Source organism: Aythya ferina (genome assembly GCF_964211825.1).
Source record: "Aythya ferina genome assembly, chromosome: 5".
NCBI classification, from domain to species: domain Eukaryota; kingdom Metazoa; phylum Chordata; class Aves; order Anseriformes; family Anatidae; genus Aythya; species Aythya ferina.
Genome location: NC_140301.1, coordinates 1,431,830 through 1,445,220, shown reverse-complemented (window position 1 = coordinate 1,445,220; position 13,391 = coordinate 1,431,830). Strand labels below are relative to the sequence as shown.

The window sequence follows — 13,391 nt, the reverse complement described above, 5'->3', positions numbered from 1 at the left end:
CAGCTCTGCCAAATGAATTACTGAGGCCTGCAGCCCTTGGTGTCTTGGAGCTCTTGCACTGTTTCTTCCCCCTGTTCAGCTCCTGGGTAATTGCCACAGCCCCAGTAACGAGAGGGAAATGTATTAGAGAGAAGATACATGAACCAGAGATCCACACTCTGCAATGTACTCCTGAGAACTTTTTGAAGGTATTCTGTTGGTGCCTTTCTTTTTCCTCCCTCTTTTCCCTCAGACAAACCCTGGGCAGTTTGCTTCAGCATAGCTATCACTTCATGGTTTTGGTTTAAAAAAAAATAATAAAACAACCAGTTTCTCTGTCCTTTCTCACAGAAATCCCAAGGGGAAACAAAAGACAGTCTCACTTTGGTATCCCCTGCTCCCTCACTGCAAGGCACTTTATGGTCTCTCCAGAGAATGTCTTTGGGCAATTTAGTCTGAGCAGCAGTGCTGATTGCTGTTGTCTACCCTGTAGCCCCCTGGGCTGAGTGGCCCCAGGAAGGGGACAGCTGTGTCTGGGTACATGGGGCTCCCACAGGAGCAAGTAGTAAGTTGTGGAGGCTGGTGGCCTCTTTGCCTCACGCTCTCTGCTTGGGAGAAGTGCTGGACATGTGGCAGCACCTCCCCGGGCACTGCTGTGTAAGCTCACAGCCCATCTCACTGCCCAGTCTTCTGGATTATCCCTGTTCTCAAAGTGAGATGATTTCCATGACTGCTGACTAAGAGTCTGCTTTTTCCTGGTCTATGCGTTTGTTCTTTTATTCACGGTGTATTTACCTCCATAATTATGTCTCCTTGCATACAAAGGGACAGCTCTATTAGAGGAACCACTGCCTCTAAATGTGGCTCAATTTTGTTGGTATAGCTGCATCTACACAAGGGATTTTGCTGACCTGACTCTGTCAGCTGGTGGGTATGCATTTTTTCATGCTTCTTAGACACAGTTGTGCTATCAGTTTTCCCTGTGGCTTGGAGGTAAGGAGCAGAGAGGAGGACGTGGGGCTGCGAGTGGGAGTGCGGTGCTGGGGCTGTGCAGCACCGAGTGGCATGGTCTCTGCGTCCCCTGCACCCCTGCTCAGCACACCCGGATCTGCCGCCTCCCTTCTGAATGTGACTATAGTAGCTGAACTGTAAAGTTACTTGCTGTCTGAAGCTGTCAGACTCCTAGCATCATACCAAAAGTAAAAAATCTTGTGCTGATTAACCATCCAACCCACCGCCTGTTCTGTGCTAAGTTGTTATACCTCAGCTGTTCTAGTGTGTGATCTTGAAATCATGTCATCACAGGAAAAACAAGGCAGGATTTGCAAAGAGCTTAAGGTTTGTCCACTTAACTGTTTTCACTGACAGTTCTCTCATAACATCATTTAACTTGAATAACAGGTGTCTTTTCTTGAGAGGTGTGCTTACTTGCTGGCTGATGTTAAATTCCTTATGGCATACTTCTTCTTTCTCTCTTGTGATCCCGACCTAGGAAAAACATCAGCATAAACTTTCTACTGTTGTTTATATTGTGTTTCTAATCTACTGCAGCAGCACTGAAAAATGTTTTCTTGTAACCAGTCTAAACAAGAGTGAGGTTTTAGTATCTTGTTTATGTATAACATTAACCCCCTAATGAATGTGGCTTAATCACCTAAAGTTTTCTGTGAATATATTTACTATATGGAAACTTGGGACCCTTTAATAAACCTTTTATGACTCCATTAGAAATAACAGTTTTTAAATACTCACTATAAGTTGCTGTCTCAAAAACAAGCAAACAAAACAGTAACAACCACAACCCACCAAGTTGAATACTTTTTTCTGTTTAAATGTATATCTAGAAAACTCACGAAGCAATTAGACCCTTAGGTGTGCATTAATCTTGGCCAACTAAATTCTAAATTCTCTGAAATTTATATTCATCCAAATGTTATGGTTCTCTGTGACTGTTAAAATTCTGATCATCTCCACTGTGCCTTACAAAGGAGACTGGTGCATATGAAAATATGCAGGGGATGGTATGAAGAAAAGAGAACCAGATCCTGAGCATTAGGTTTTTACCTGATTTTGATCAATGAACAATTCTTGCAAAATCAGCCTGTCCTGTATTAGTACTTTTGTTTCATGAAATATTATCTGTCCATCCTGCTTACTAACTCTATTTAGGAAAGCATAATTTTTGGGCAAAGAAACTAAGTCAATGACTGAAGTTGCATGTTTGAGTGCAGCTCATGCGTACATGAAGTGACCTGCGTGTATGGTCCTGGTTTACTAGCCATTGAATTTATTTCTTGCACACGCATAGTTTAACGGGAAATGACTCATCATAAGGAATCAGCAGTAAATTATTGCTCATGATAAGTATCATCACTGTGAACTTGTTCACATTTTTTTTCAGACCACCCTCCTGCCTGAAGGCGTTAGGGTATGTGGCAAGCCCAGATGACTGTCAGGCTTAAGTTTACAGCTGATTTCAGCTGTAATGATATGTAAAAACCTTGAGTATATCTGAATGCACTCCATTGTGTATAAGCACATGCATGGGGATGCTCTTGCTAGATAAAAATACATCCAAGGTTTAATGCACCCAGGTTCAAGGGTTTTTTTGTTCTGCTTTGTTGTTTGTTTTTAAATCCTTCCCAAAATGATGTAAGATGTGAATTTCTGCTTTCCTACCTCAGGGTATAGCCTGTGAACCTATGTCAGACAAACAAGCTCTGGGCAAACCTGGGCAAATCAAAATAACAAATTGCTACAGCAAAGAGCACCTACTAGCTTGTACAGTGGGGGCCTCACCTTAACCTTTGCCCCATAATGGTGCCCAAAGAGCAGCAACAGTGTTCCCATAATCATGTTTTAGGCTCTGTTGTAATTTCTGATGGTCCCTGTAAGGTTGTTACAAAAGCTTGGTGTTTCTGGAGTTCCATGGAAGAAGCCAGCCTTTGTTTTAGCAGGTTTGTGCTAATGACTGTTACTATGCAGCTTGCAGCTGGGACACACATCTTTCCTACTTGAGGAAATTTAGATTCTTTAAGCTTCCTTAGTCTATTCTTTAGGATTCTTTACCCTCCTTAGGTTATTGTTTGGTTCAGATCTCAGTATTTGTATATGGGCAGCATGCCTGAAATAGCCTTAAGATGATCTGTCTACATATGCTGAGTTTTCGTTGTGCTTCAACATGCCTCTTTTTCTAGTTAAAAAAGAAGGTTTATGAAACAGATGCTGAAGGACAGAACCTGTTTTGCAGGTGTTTACCATATGAAACAGTAATTGATATCAGGGAAACAGAATTGATCATAAAACATTTGTATAAAGTAACTGTAACAGTAAAAACTTACATTGCATAGTTTTGTTCTGTATTTTGAGTAAAACATGAATTAAAACCAGATAATAAAGATATAAGCAGCACTTAAATGTATTTAAGTCAGAATCTGTGTAAAACAAATATACTATCTTTGTTGTGCTAACACCAAAGAATAATAATTGGGTTAGAGAATCTTTTTCCCTCAAAACCATTTAACTTAAAAGTTTAGAGTTGCAGTTTCTGATGGTATATGTAGTATAACACCATTGCTAGGAAAAAAATAATTATTTTCTGAGAAATGGGCTTTACATATATCTGTATTTCTGATCAGTAGTTTGAGTACATGCTGCATATAGATACCTGAAAAAATATGTGTTGTTGTTCATTTGAAATACTTGTGCCCATGTTCTGCAAAATGAGTGCCTGGGGGTTTCAGTGATGCATCCAGGACAGGACTTCTCGTGCAGGTGGCAGAATGGTGCAACCCACACAATTGCAAATTTTCTGTTTAATTTTGTCTGAATTCTGCATTGCAAGAGTGGCCGTATGACAGAGCAAATGCAGGGTGGCCACCAAAAGTGGTGGAGGTGCAGGTGCAGATGTTTGAGCTTCCGTCTCTGGGATTACACATGCAGGCCTCAGGCAGCATCACACGCCTTGTCCATGCCAACGTTGTATGTTTGCATGAATGGAGGCACATGCAAACTGCAGGCTCAAGGGATTGATCTCATTTTTCTGTCAATGATTTAGCATATTCTCACTGTAAAACTGGAAACGTCAGACCAGTAACATCAAGAAACAAATCGGACTATTTTTAAAGTCTTCAACTTTAAAATGTGTGCAGTGTGACTTAATCTGTGTGGCAGATCAAATCCTACTGGTAGATCATTTAGTTTTATTCTTCCTGTGTATGCATCAGAAATATTCACAGCTCGTGCCCATGCTTCCAGCTCTATTTTATTCTAGACTGGTGCCAGATCTAGCAGGTTAAATCAGCACAGCAGCACACGTTTGGAAGGCTGTTTGAAATGTCTCGTATGACTTCGGTAAAACAAGCTGATAGCATGTACGGTAACCTTGTAAGTTCACAGGCACAGAGTCTCGGTAGGAACTGTTTTGAATTCCACACTTGGCCTGAGAAGTTATTTTGCAGTAGTTCTGTGGAAGTCAGCTCTTTATAAAAAATACAGAAAAAGAATTTAGCTGTTTCTATAGAAAGTCTGTTCATGAGGCTTAGTTCAGAAGCGATTTCTGTTCACTGATGTTTCTGTGAGGGTTGTGTGTCTCAAGAAATGCGTTTTCTCTTTGTTACCAATAAAAAAGCAAGTATTTTAGGCAAATGTACTTTTGTGTTTTAACTGGTTTTATAAGCAAAACAAGGGAGAGATTCAGTTGTTACTAGAATCACATAATGTCAATTCCAGGAAAACATGCAAAGAAACCAAACCACCAAAAAGCTGTGTTTCTTCCAGATAGAAATATTTGTATTTAAAATGACCACCATGAGAGCAAAGTGTCTAGTGTGAGTAGAAACTAAGTGGAAAAGCCTATGTGGTCCATAATACAGTCAGTTTCATGTGCAAATGTCACTTACCATAATGATGCTGAGATTTTAGACAATTGTATTAGGGAAGAGAGCAGAAATACTGCAGTTTTTACTGATGATGAAGAAGCGCCAAAGTAAACAAGTACTACAGATGCTGCAGAATCTACTTTTTCATTTCTGATGATGTTTTTAACCTTAAGCAAACAGTAAATGTATTGTAGCCTGCATGCCAAACTAAAGTCTTAAAAGAATTTGCTCTCGGTAAACATAGCAGAATTAGGGCTGTATTGAAAACAGAATTGGGATTAGTAGTATTGAAATGCTAGGAATTTAATTCCTTTCCAATCTCCCTGAGGAACTTGTTCTCAAGCATTAGAAAAAGAGCACTAGGACTTGAATGTGCTGCAAGTTTAAAATTAGTGGTCATTATCTCTCCAATAGGGCAACTAAGCCTCCAAAAAAATAATAATTTTGAGAACATACTGCCTCAAAACACTGTTGGCAAGTGCTTCACCATGTTATTATTGTCAAAAGTTAGTCGTTTTCATTTAATGACTCCTGTACGTCAACTTTGTTTGCTGTATTATGCTGAAGGGTTTCATGTGCGGATGTGAACCTTGCTCTGTACATCAATTTAGGGAGTGATAATTCATGAAATTATCCTAACACTTTTGCTACTCTCAAAATTCTCTGTAGCAATAGAGCTTGTTCCACAAAAAGGAAGCATTAGCCAAGACTTCAGGCATTTGCTTTCATAGGTATGTCTGTACATGCACCATTGCTTTAATTTCCACTTTCTTTCTGTCCTTTCTCCAATTTTTTAAACTTTCTCCTTGGGTAGACACCAGGGATGAACAGTAGTTGTCAAGTTCTCTCATGTGACATTCCTGTTTCCTCCCTGATTGGAGGCAGAAAGGGATAACTTAGCATAAAAATGCAACCTTTCTGCTTCCCAGTGTCTGCAGCTTGTGTCTGGGAGCCTTCCAGAGCTTCCTAATAGCATGGGAAACTCTGTAGAAAGCCAAGTTCTCATATGCACTTAATGCATCATGCATGGGACCTACATGTATTGTTATCTATGAATTTAGCCCAAAACTACCAAAACCTGTGTATGTTTCAGTTCTGACTTAATAGTCTGAACAAACAGTTCTTTTTCCTGCTAATTCTCTTCTTTTCTGTGGTCTAATTTTTTATTGCAGTACTTGAGTAAAATTTCAAATTAACTTCACTATATTTTTCGGTTTGTGTTTCCAGAAGAAGTTCAACAGACATTTTGACAAGCATAAGTTGTGGTTTCAGCCTCAATACTCACCTTGATGAGATTTTCAGACCTGTATTTCATCACATTAGTGATCTACATGGTGAGGGAGGAAAAAGGGTGAATGATGGTCCTCTAAGAATTCCTGTGTTTTCCTCAAATGCTTTTGTTTGGCCTTTTTCGCACTACAGGTAAACAGCTTATGTATTACATCTTAAGTTTTTGAATTGATTACAGAACACAAAACTTATTGTAGTTAATTACTCCATTCAACTTCTGGTCCTCATTGCATTATTTTTAGTGAGTTATGCACAACACTGCAGTGAAATACTGCTGACTCCTCAGAAGAAAGCATATACTTTTCCATGAGTTGCATATCCTTACAGCACCATTTTCCTCTCTGCTGTCAACACAGTCTTAATGCAAAAAAAAAAAAAAAAAAAAAAAAGTGGTATTTCCAGCAAACCAGAAACTCCAGTAACTAGAGTCTCCTGTGTCATCTGGCCTTTCTGACCGCAGACTGGCTTTTTTTGGAGAACATGAACTGTGACGCAGCAAGGAGAAATGCTCAGCTGATGAGCAAATGTCTGCTGAGATGCTGCTTCTCAGTATGGACAAGATGGGAGCCTTTTGGAAATTCATGTGGAGAAAATCTCATGCCCATCAAAAACAGCCTCAGTCGTGGCTTTGCAGTGTTGAAGGAGGAAAGTTTTAAGCCTGGGGAAGGTCTCTTGGCTGCTCTCTTCCCCCAGAGGAAAGGCAGGGGAAGCCCAGGCCTGCTGTGTGCGTTTGTGTGCTTATGCAACACATGGTTCCACTAGCTTGCATCGAGCTAGAAATGTTTCCCTGCCCTTCACTTTGCCCACAGTGACTCCTGCTGGCTCTGTCCTCTTTACCATATCAGCCCTGGCACTTGCTGATTTTCCTTTTAGGTTGCTTCAGGTATGGTTCTGCTTTTTTAGCTTTTTCTCTTCCTGCTCCCCCTGGCCCTTTCCTTGCTGGGTGGAAACAGCTGAGGCTGTAAGTCTCCTTTCTGTGTGCAGAAAATAAATTAAATTTGAGAGTTTGTGATTGAACTCTTATGAATTATGCTGGAGTTTTAAAGATATTTGTGTTACATGAGCATGATAACAATCTTGTGGTGAGCTATTGAAAAGAGTGGGGAGGAAGTATTGTTTTATGGCTGTTAGGTCAAAGTCTTGTGGTGCTGCGGCAATAATGATGCAAGTGTAAAGCCATGAAGAAAACCTAATCTGGCTACCACACGCTTGGCTGAACTGGCCATAGTGCAGCATTTCACTGACACTTCCACAGTCACCAAGAAGCTATTTGTAATTACTTGAAGTGAAATCAAAAATGCTTTGGCTTTTTGTTAAAAATCTCTCCAGCAGATATGGAAGTTACATAAAATAAGTGTTTTATCTTTTTTTTCTTTTATTTGGTCTCAAATCCTGGGGTGCCTATATACCCAGAAGTCACTGTGTATCTCTGCCTTGCCAAGGACTGGTGAGTGTCACACCTGGACCCCCATGCCCATGTGTCCTGGTAGCCAGGCTGTCTCCTGCCAGCATGCAATTGTGCTCATTAATCAAGGCCTTGAACCTGGAGAGGTGCTGGACATCCTCAACTTCTCTCAAGTCAACGGGAGTTCATAGCACTCAGTTTATTGAAAAATTAAACCTTCTGGAAGTTGGGGCATATAAAATGTTTGTACTTCATGAAACTCTTCAGAAAAGGGCACGGAACATTTGATAAATGAAGTATTCAGAGGGGAAAACAAAAATTTCCTGACTTATTCTTGGCACTACATATTTAATCATGACATTTGTTATAAGAAAATGTACAAACTCTTCACATTTGCCAATTTATTTTACCCACAAACCAACAGCAAACTGATGTGTGCACAAAAGTTATTTATTTTGAGCATAGCCAGGGAATTTTAGTGTTCCAAATGCTTCCTTATATCTCCCCATGGGATCTCTTTAATATGTTGCATAATATTTTTCTGTATTAGAGGATTGTAAGATAGACACGGTAGGTCTCTTCGTTACTTAAATATAGTGGTTATGTTTTCTCTTTTCTTCTGTGAAGGAAATGTGAGCAGAGAATGAATAGTTTGTGAACAGTGTTAAATTAAAAAGTGTAACTTCAAAGGCACTTTAACTATTTGTTCTAAAACTGTCAGCCAACAGATGATGTTCCTAGCAAAATAACTAATTATGTGGAAGGTTAGCCAAGCATTGATTTAGTTTTTTTAATTGTTTGGGCTGGTAGATAATTCTTTAATAGCAAGAAAACGAATATATGACAAATCTCAGGACTTGAGTTCAGGTAGACCCACTTCTGAGAACAAGTTTACACATAACCTATAATAATTCTCTTGGAAAATGTGAAATCCACTTGGATATTTTCTTTCAGACCTTGTCTGACTCTGTGACACTCCCCATTAGAGACTTGAGAGAAAGGTTAAGGAAGGATAAGGGAGTACCCCAATGAAAGTATTTTAGTTCTTGCAAACTTATGTTAATTTAGAATAGCTTTGCTTTTACAAAGTGTGAGGGTATTTATCTGGACTATGAGGCACAGTTCAACAGTGATCACATTACTAGGAAAAGACAGCGGAGCTTAGTGGGACAAACATCATTACTTTATATCATTAGCACATGACAGGGTAAGACTCCAAACACGTAACTTCAGTTTTTAGTGTGTGGAGATGAAATTCCTTTCCATGCAGTACAGCACCAAACCATTTCTCATTTTGGCAAGAGTTAGAAAAAGGAGAGTTCTCTGTGGTTACTTGTATACTGTTTCATCAGTTCTGGTGTACCTTGTGATAATGTTTCTGCTTAGCCTGTTGTGTGCATTTGCTTGTGGTAAGTGATGGGGCCAGTTCTGAATTGCTCTGGCTAAGCTGTGCTCTTGCCCCTAGCTTGTACAACAGGAGAAAATTCCCTAGAATAGCGTTGACATTTGGCTGCAGATTTCTAAGGATTCTAAAGACCAAAATGTTGCTAGAGATGTACTTGCTGTGACTTAAATCCTGGTTAGGAAAAGCATCTGATCATTTGTTTTTTCTTAATCCGATGGTTAGCATTTATCACTGAATAAAAATTAAGAAAATTCTCAGACTTCAGGTGAAGCAGGCTGATTTTGAAATAGACTTGTGTGTAGGAGTTTTGTAACAGTCTTCACGAAGTACTTGTCATAACAGTGCAAGTAGGTTTATTTCTAGCACATCTTAAATACCCTTGTCGTCCAACAGTCATATGTTGTGTTGTTATATTTGCATTGGATATGCAATTCATGGGCTTAATTTTCACAGAACCTGCTTTAACATAACCTATGTTTGTATTTTCTAGGAATAACATGCTTGGAAGTACCTGCTAGTGTTGGTTACCTGTACCCTAGCACGAGAGCTCCAGCTTAATCCTTTTGAACACTTCTTCCAGAACATGGAGGAAAACAATGATGAAAAATACAGTCATGCTGGACAGATATTTGAAAACTTTGTCCAAGCATCAACATGCAAAGGTACCATTCAGGCTTTTAATATTCTCACTCGCCAACTTGAATTAGATCCTTTGGACAGCAGAAACTTTTACACCAAACTGAAGTCAAGAGTAACCACATGGAAGGCCAAAGCTTTGTGGAACAAGCTTGATAAAAGAGCAAGTCACAAAGAGTACAAACGTGGAAAATCTTGTATGAACACTAAGGTAAGTGGAAAAGGTCATTTCTGGATTTCATAATTTAGAACCTTTTAAACTTGATTATCTACAAAAGCAAGGTTTCCCCTTAATATACTTGTTGAAACTGTGACCGATACCAAACAATTTTGTCAGACTTTCGGATATTTTTATTCTGGAAGCGTACAGCATGTCAGAGCAATCTTAAAAAGCACCCTATTTTATAGTCTACCTCAATCACAGCAGACAAGTTTTCTGTGCCTCTTTAGACATCAGTGTCGATCAGCCATGAGATGTAAGCTCATAAGTCAGTAGCGTACATTCATTTCAGGCTCACAAGAATTACTTGCATCATTTAAACAGAGTTTTGCAAGGTGCCAGTCATGACATAGTCAGCAGGCTCCCCCATTTGCTGTTTGGTGCATGCTGTAAGACACCAGAGCTGGTCAAATGTGTTTCAACAGCACTAAACTGTTCTTTGGAAACTGCTTCGTGGAGTATGGGGAGATCTATCTTTGTCACCTAGCATTGGTTCTAGTTGCTAAATAACAGGAAAAGAAAATCCTGCATTATTTAAGGATTTAAACACTTGCATGTAAATGCTTTTTAGCAAACACAATGTGGATGATTGGTACTTGGTAGTTACTGAAAGAGGTGGTCTGCTTGGTGGTGAAAAGAGCACTAGGAGACTAAAGAAGGACAGGAAATGATCTTCTCTTCAGCAGAGCATGAAAATACTGTATTTTGATAGAGGGGACCACTGAAAGTTGGTATAACTCTTGTTAAAACTGAACAAAATACTTTAGCTCATGCTATCTTACTCCAACTATTCTGTGACTGATCATTCTTAATAGCTTTGTCTGAGAGCAATTCACTTATTTACTATCTAATGATAGCTACAAGTTGCTCCAAGAAGGTCTGGTTTTAAGAAGTTACGTGACTGTATTGCAGTAGAAGAGAAAGGAAGGACACCCTTGGGGGTACCTAGACACCAACCAGTGGAGGACTTTTTAGTTTGAACTATCACTGAAGTATTATTTTCTGGAATCAGTAGACAGTGATGACGATTTCTCTTGTTTGAGTCATTGAAATGTTTCATTTTTAATAATCTCTCTATTATTAACTTTTTATAATGTAATACGTGTACAGCATGTTTCTTTAGAAAACAAAGAATGCCATTACATCTGTTTGCACTGCTTTCCTGACTGCCTCTGTTTTTTCCTTTCCTTTTACCCATCACTTCCCTTTTTGACCTGTGCTTCCTCCCTCCCTTTCTGACCTCTTGAAAAGGCTTAAACATGTCATTGAGCATCTGTGTGATAAAAACAGGAAAGGGGAGGAATGAAAATGTGTATGGCGTTTAACAAATTATAGGAGATAATCCACATACACCTCACCTGCATATACAGTCCCAAGTCCAAATTTCCGTGGTTAGCTTGAGGAAATATTTGCAACACAAAGAGGTTTTAAGATCCACATGAAGTATAAAATGAAACCCTGCTCAATCAAGTGTAACATCACAAAGCCAGGGCCTGGTTCTGCAAAGTCCTTCAGCCAAGTGATTAATTTCTATATATGGTGAGAAGACTCATGAAGTCATAGTGCATAAAATACAGCTTGTGTAAAGCTTTACAAGGTTGTCAGGTAAGAGGCTAATCAACACGTCCAGCAGTGTTGAAAGTATGGTATTTCTGCCCTTTGAGAGTAAAGATTTGTTTTTAATGGCATGGTGTAAATATTTGTAGAAATTAACAGACATATCTATGCTGTACGTATGATCAAATTGCAAACGAATATAAAATGTCCGTGTATGAACAGTATGCATATAGATGTTCATGGTGAACATGGTCTATGCCTGGACCTGCAATTCAATGTGTCATCACTGATTTAATGAGAGAAACATGAATCTTCAGATTGCTGCAAATGAAAGCAGTAACCACAGTCTGTGGGCCCTGTGGGGATATCTAGCAAACATTCCTCACACGTGAATCAGTCTGCTGTGAAAGCCTATCTATGTAACATGAATGAGAGGAGACACGTTGCAAGGCAGCAGACTCCCTGAACATTGCTGTGAACATTGCACTGGCAGCCCCACTTGCAGATAAGGAATTCTCAGAAATGCTGGTAGACCCAACCAAAAAAGCAGCGCAAAGACATCAGGCTACAGTATGCACAGAATGATTTTCCTTTGGTGCAGCTGGTGATTTTCAGGTTTTTTTCCTTGCATTTTATGCCAGCTACCATTTTTAGTAGAGGAGCAGGCAAACAGAAATTTAGCAGATAAAATCCTGACAGTTGGGCCCAGTGCTCACCTCACCAGTGGAGTTGCCGGACCTGGCTGAAGTGATGAGTTGGAGTAAAAAATTTTTATTGTTAAAGCAGCATCACAAAATAAGCTCTTTGTAATTGCAGTTCTGTAAACAGAGCCAAGCTAATCGTCATCATTTAAAAATAAAAAAAATACTTTAAGGCTTTGTGTGAGGTTGGGCCATGAGTGCTGTAGCTGATTCAGCAGCTCACAGTTCTTCTCAGCTATGGTTTTGCAGTCTGACTTCTTACAATCTTCCCCATCTTTGAAGGAGACATCAGAATGCAATCGGAATGTAAACTACTCCTTGTGGTGTGTGTCTGCTGTTTTTTTGTTTTTTTTTTTTTTGTTAGTTTTAAATCAGAAAACAAGAACCTGCTGCCTCACCCAGTAGCTTGTTACTTTTTGCACAGTATTGAAGAGCAAAATGCTGTACTTCCTGATTGTTGGTGCTTGTAAACTCTTCAGCTACACTTAGGTTACTCTCATTGGAGTAACAATATACACAAGTTTCCTACGTACAGAATGTTCCACTCCAACTAAATAACAAGAACCCATTGTCTTAACTGCTCTTGAAGAACACTGCCAAATACAGTTTTCAGAGTTTCTACAGTGATATGATTTTGAGCTGGATGAGTAAAAACAGTTGAACCATTTTCAAGAAGTTCAAACCCACTGCTATTTCAGAGCTGACTTATTGTGGACTTTAATTTTTCCTTTCTTTCTTTGTAGAAGAAGCCAAAATAAAAGCAAAACAATGCAGAAAAGCATGCTGAAAATTGTGGCAAAAAGCAACTTTTTTTTTTGAGGCTGTAGGAATCCTTCTGTTTGATGAACATTTAACATACATAGATCTACTTCCTTCCATGACAAACATGTAGAATGGGAATTGATACTATTCTGAATTGCTGTTTCTGGACTTGGCATTTGCACAGTTCACCAATATTACTGGAAAAGAGAAATCTGTGCTAGGTAGCCAAAACTAGAAATCCTTCTGTGATTTTTCACATTTATCTGGAAAAAGAGCAAAAATTTATTCTCCAGGTAAAGTTTCTCCATGATTTTCACCTTTTACTAGCAAATTCAGAGGAATGCATTCAGAATCTGTAATTATTATTTCTTTCTTTGTGAAGTAGAACATAGCTAGACAATTGGAAAAAAATATTGTTCACTGTGCTAGCAGTTCGAATGTCTCTAAATTTTTTAATGTACACAACATGATACGGTAAGAAGTGATATGGTAAGAAGCAAAAGTTCATCCAGCTAGTTGCAGAGTGTATTCACTAGCCTTTTCAAGTCATATGACA

At 39.1% G+C, this 13,391-nt stretch overlaps 1 protein-coding gene across 26 annotated transcripts in view; it reads left to right on the top strand.

Annotated features, from left to right (window-relative positions):
- MICAL2 (microtubule associated monooxygenase, calponin and LIM domain containing 2) overlaps nt 1–13,391 on the top strand; it is a 163,516-nt gene that overhangs the window by 50,750 nt on the left and 99,375 nt on the right. For all 26 annotated transcript variants that reach the window (XR_014693214.1, XR_014693215.1, XM_084519769.1 and 23 more), the window contains one exon: nt 9,450–9,806. Coding sequence is in view for 24 of the 26 variants with exons in the window: in XM_084519769.1 (XP_084375895.1) it covers nt 9,543–9,806 (264 nt within the window). In the remaining 2 variants the exon portion in view is untranslated. The remainder of the gene's footprint in view (nt 1–9,449; nt 9,807–13,391) is intronic.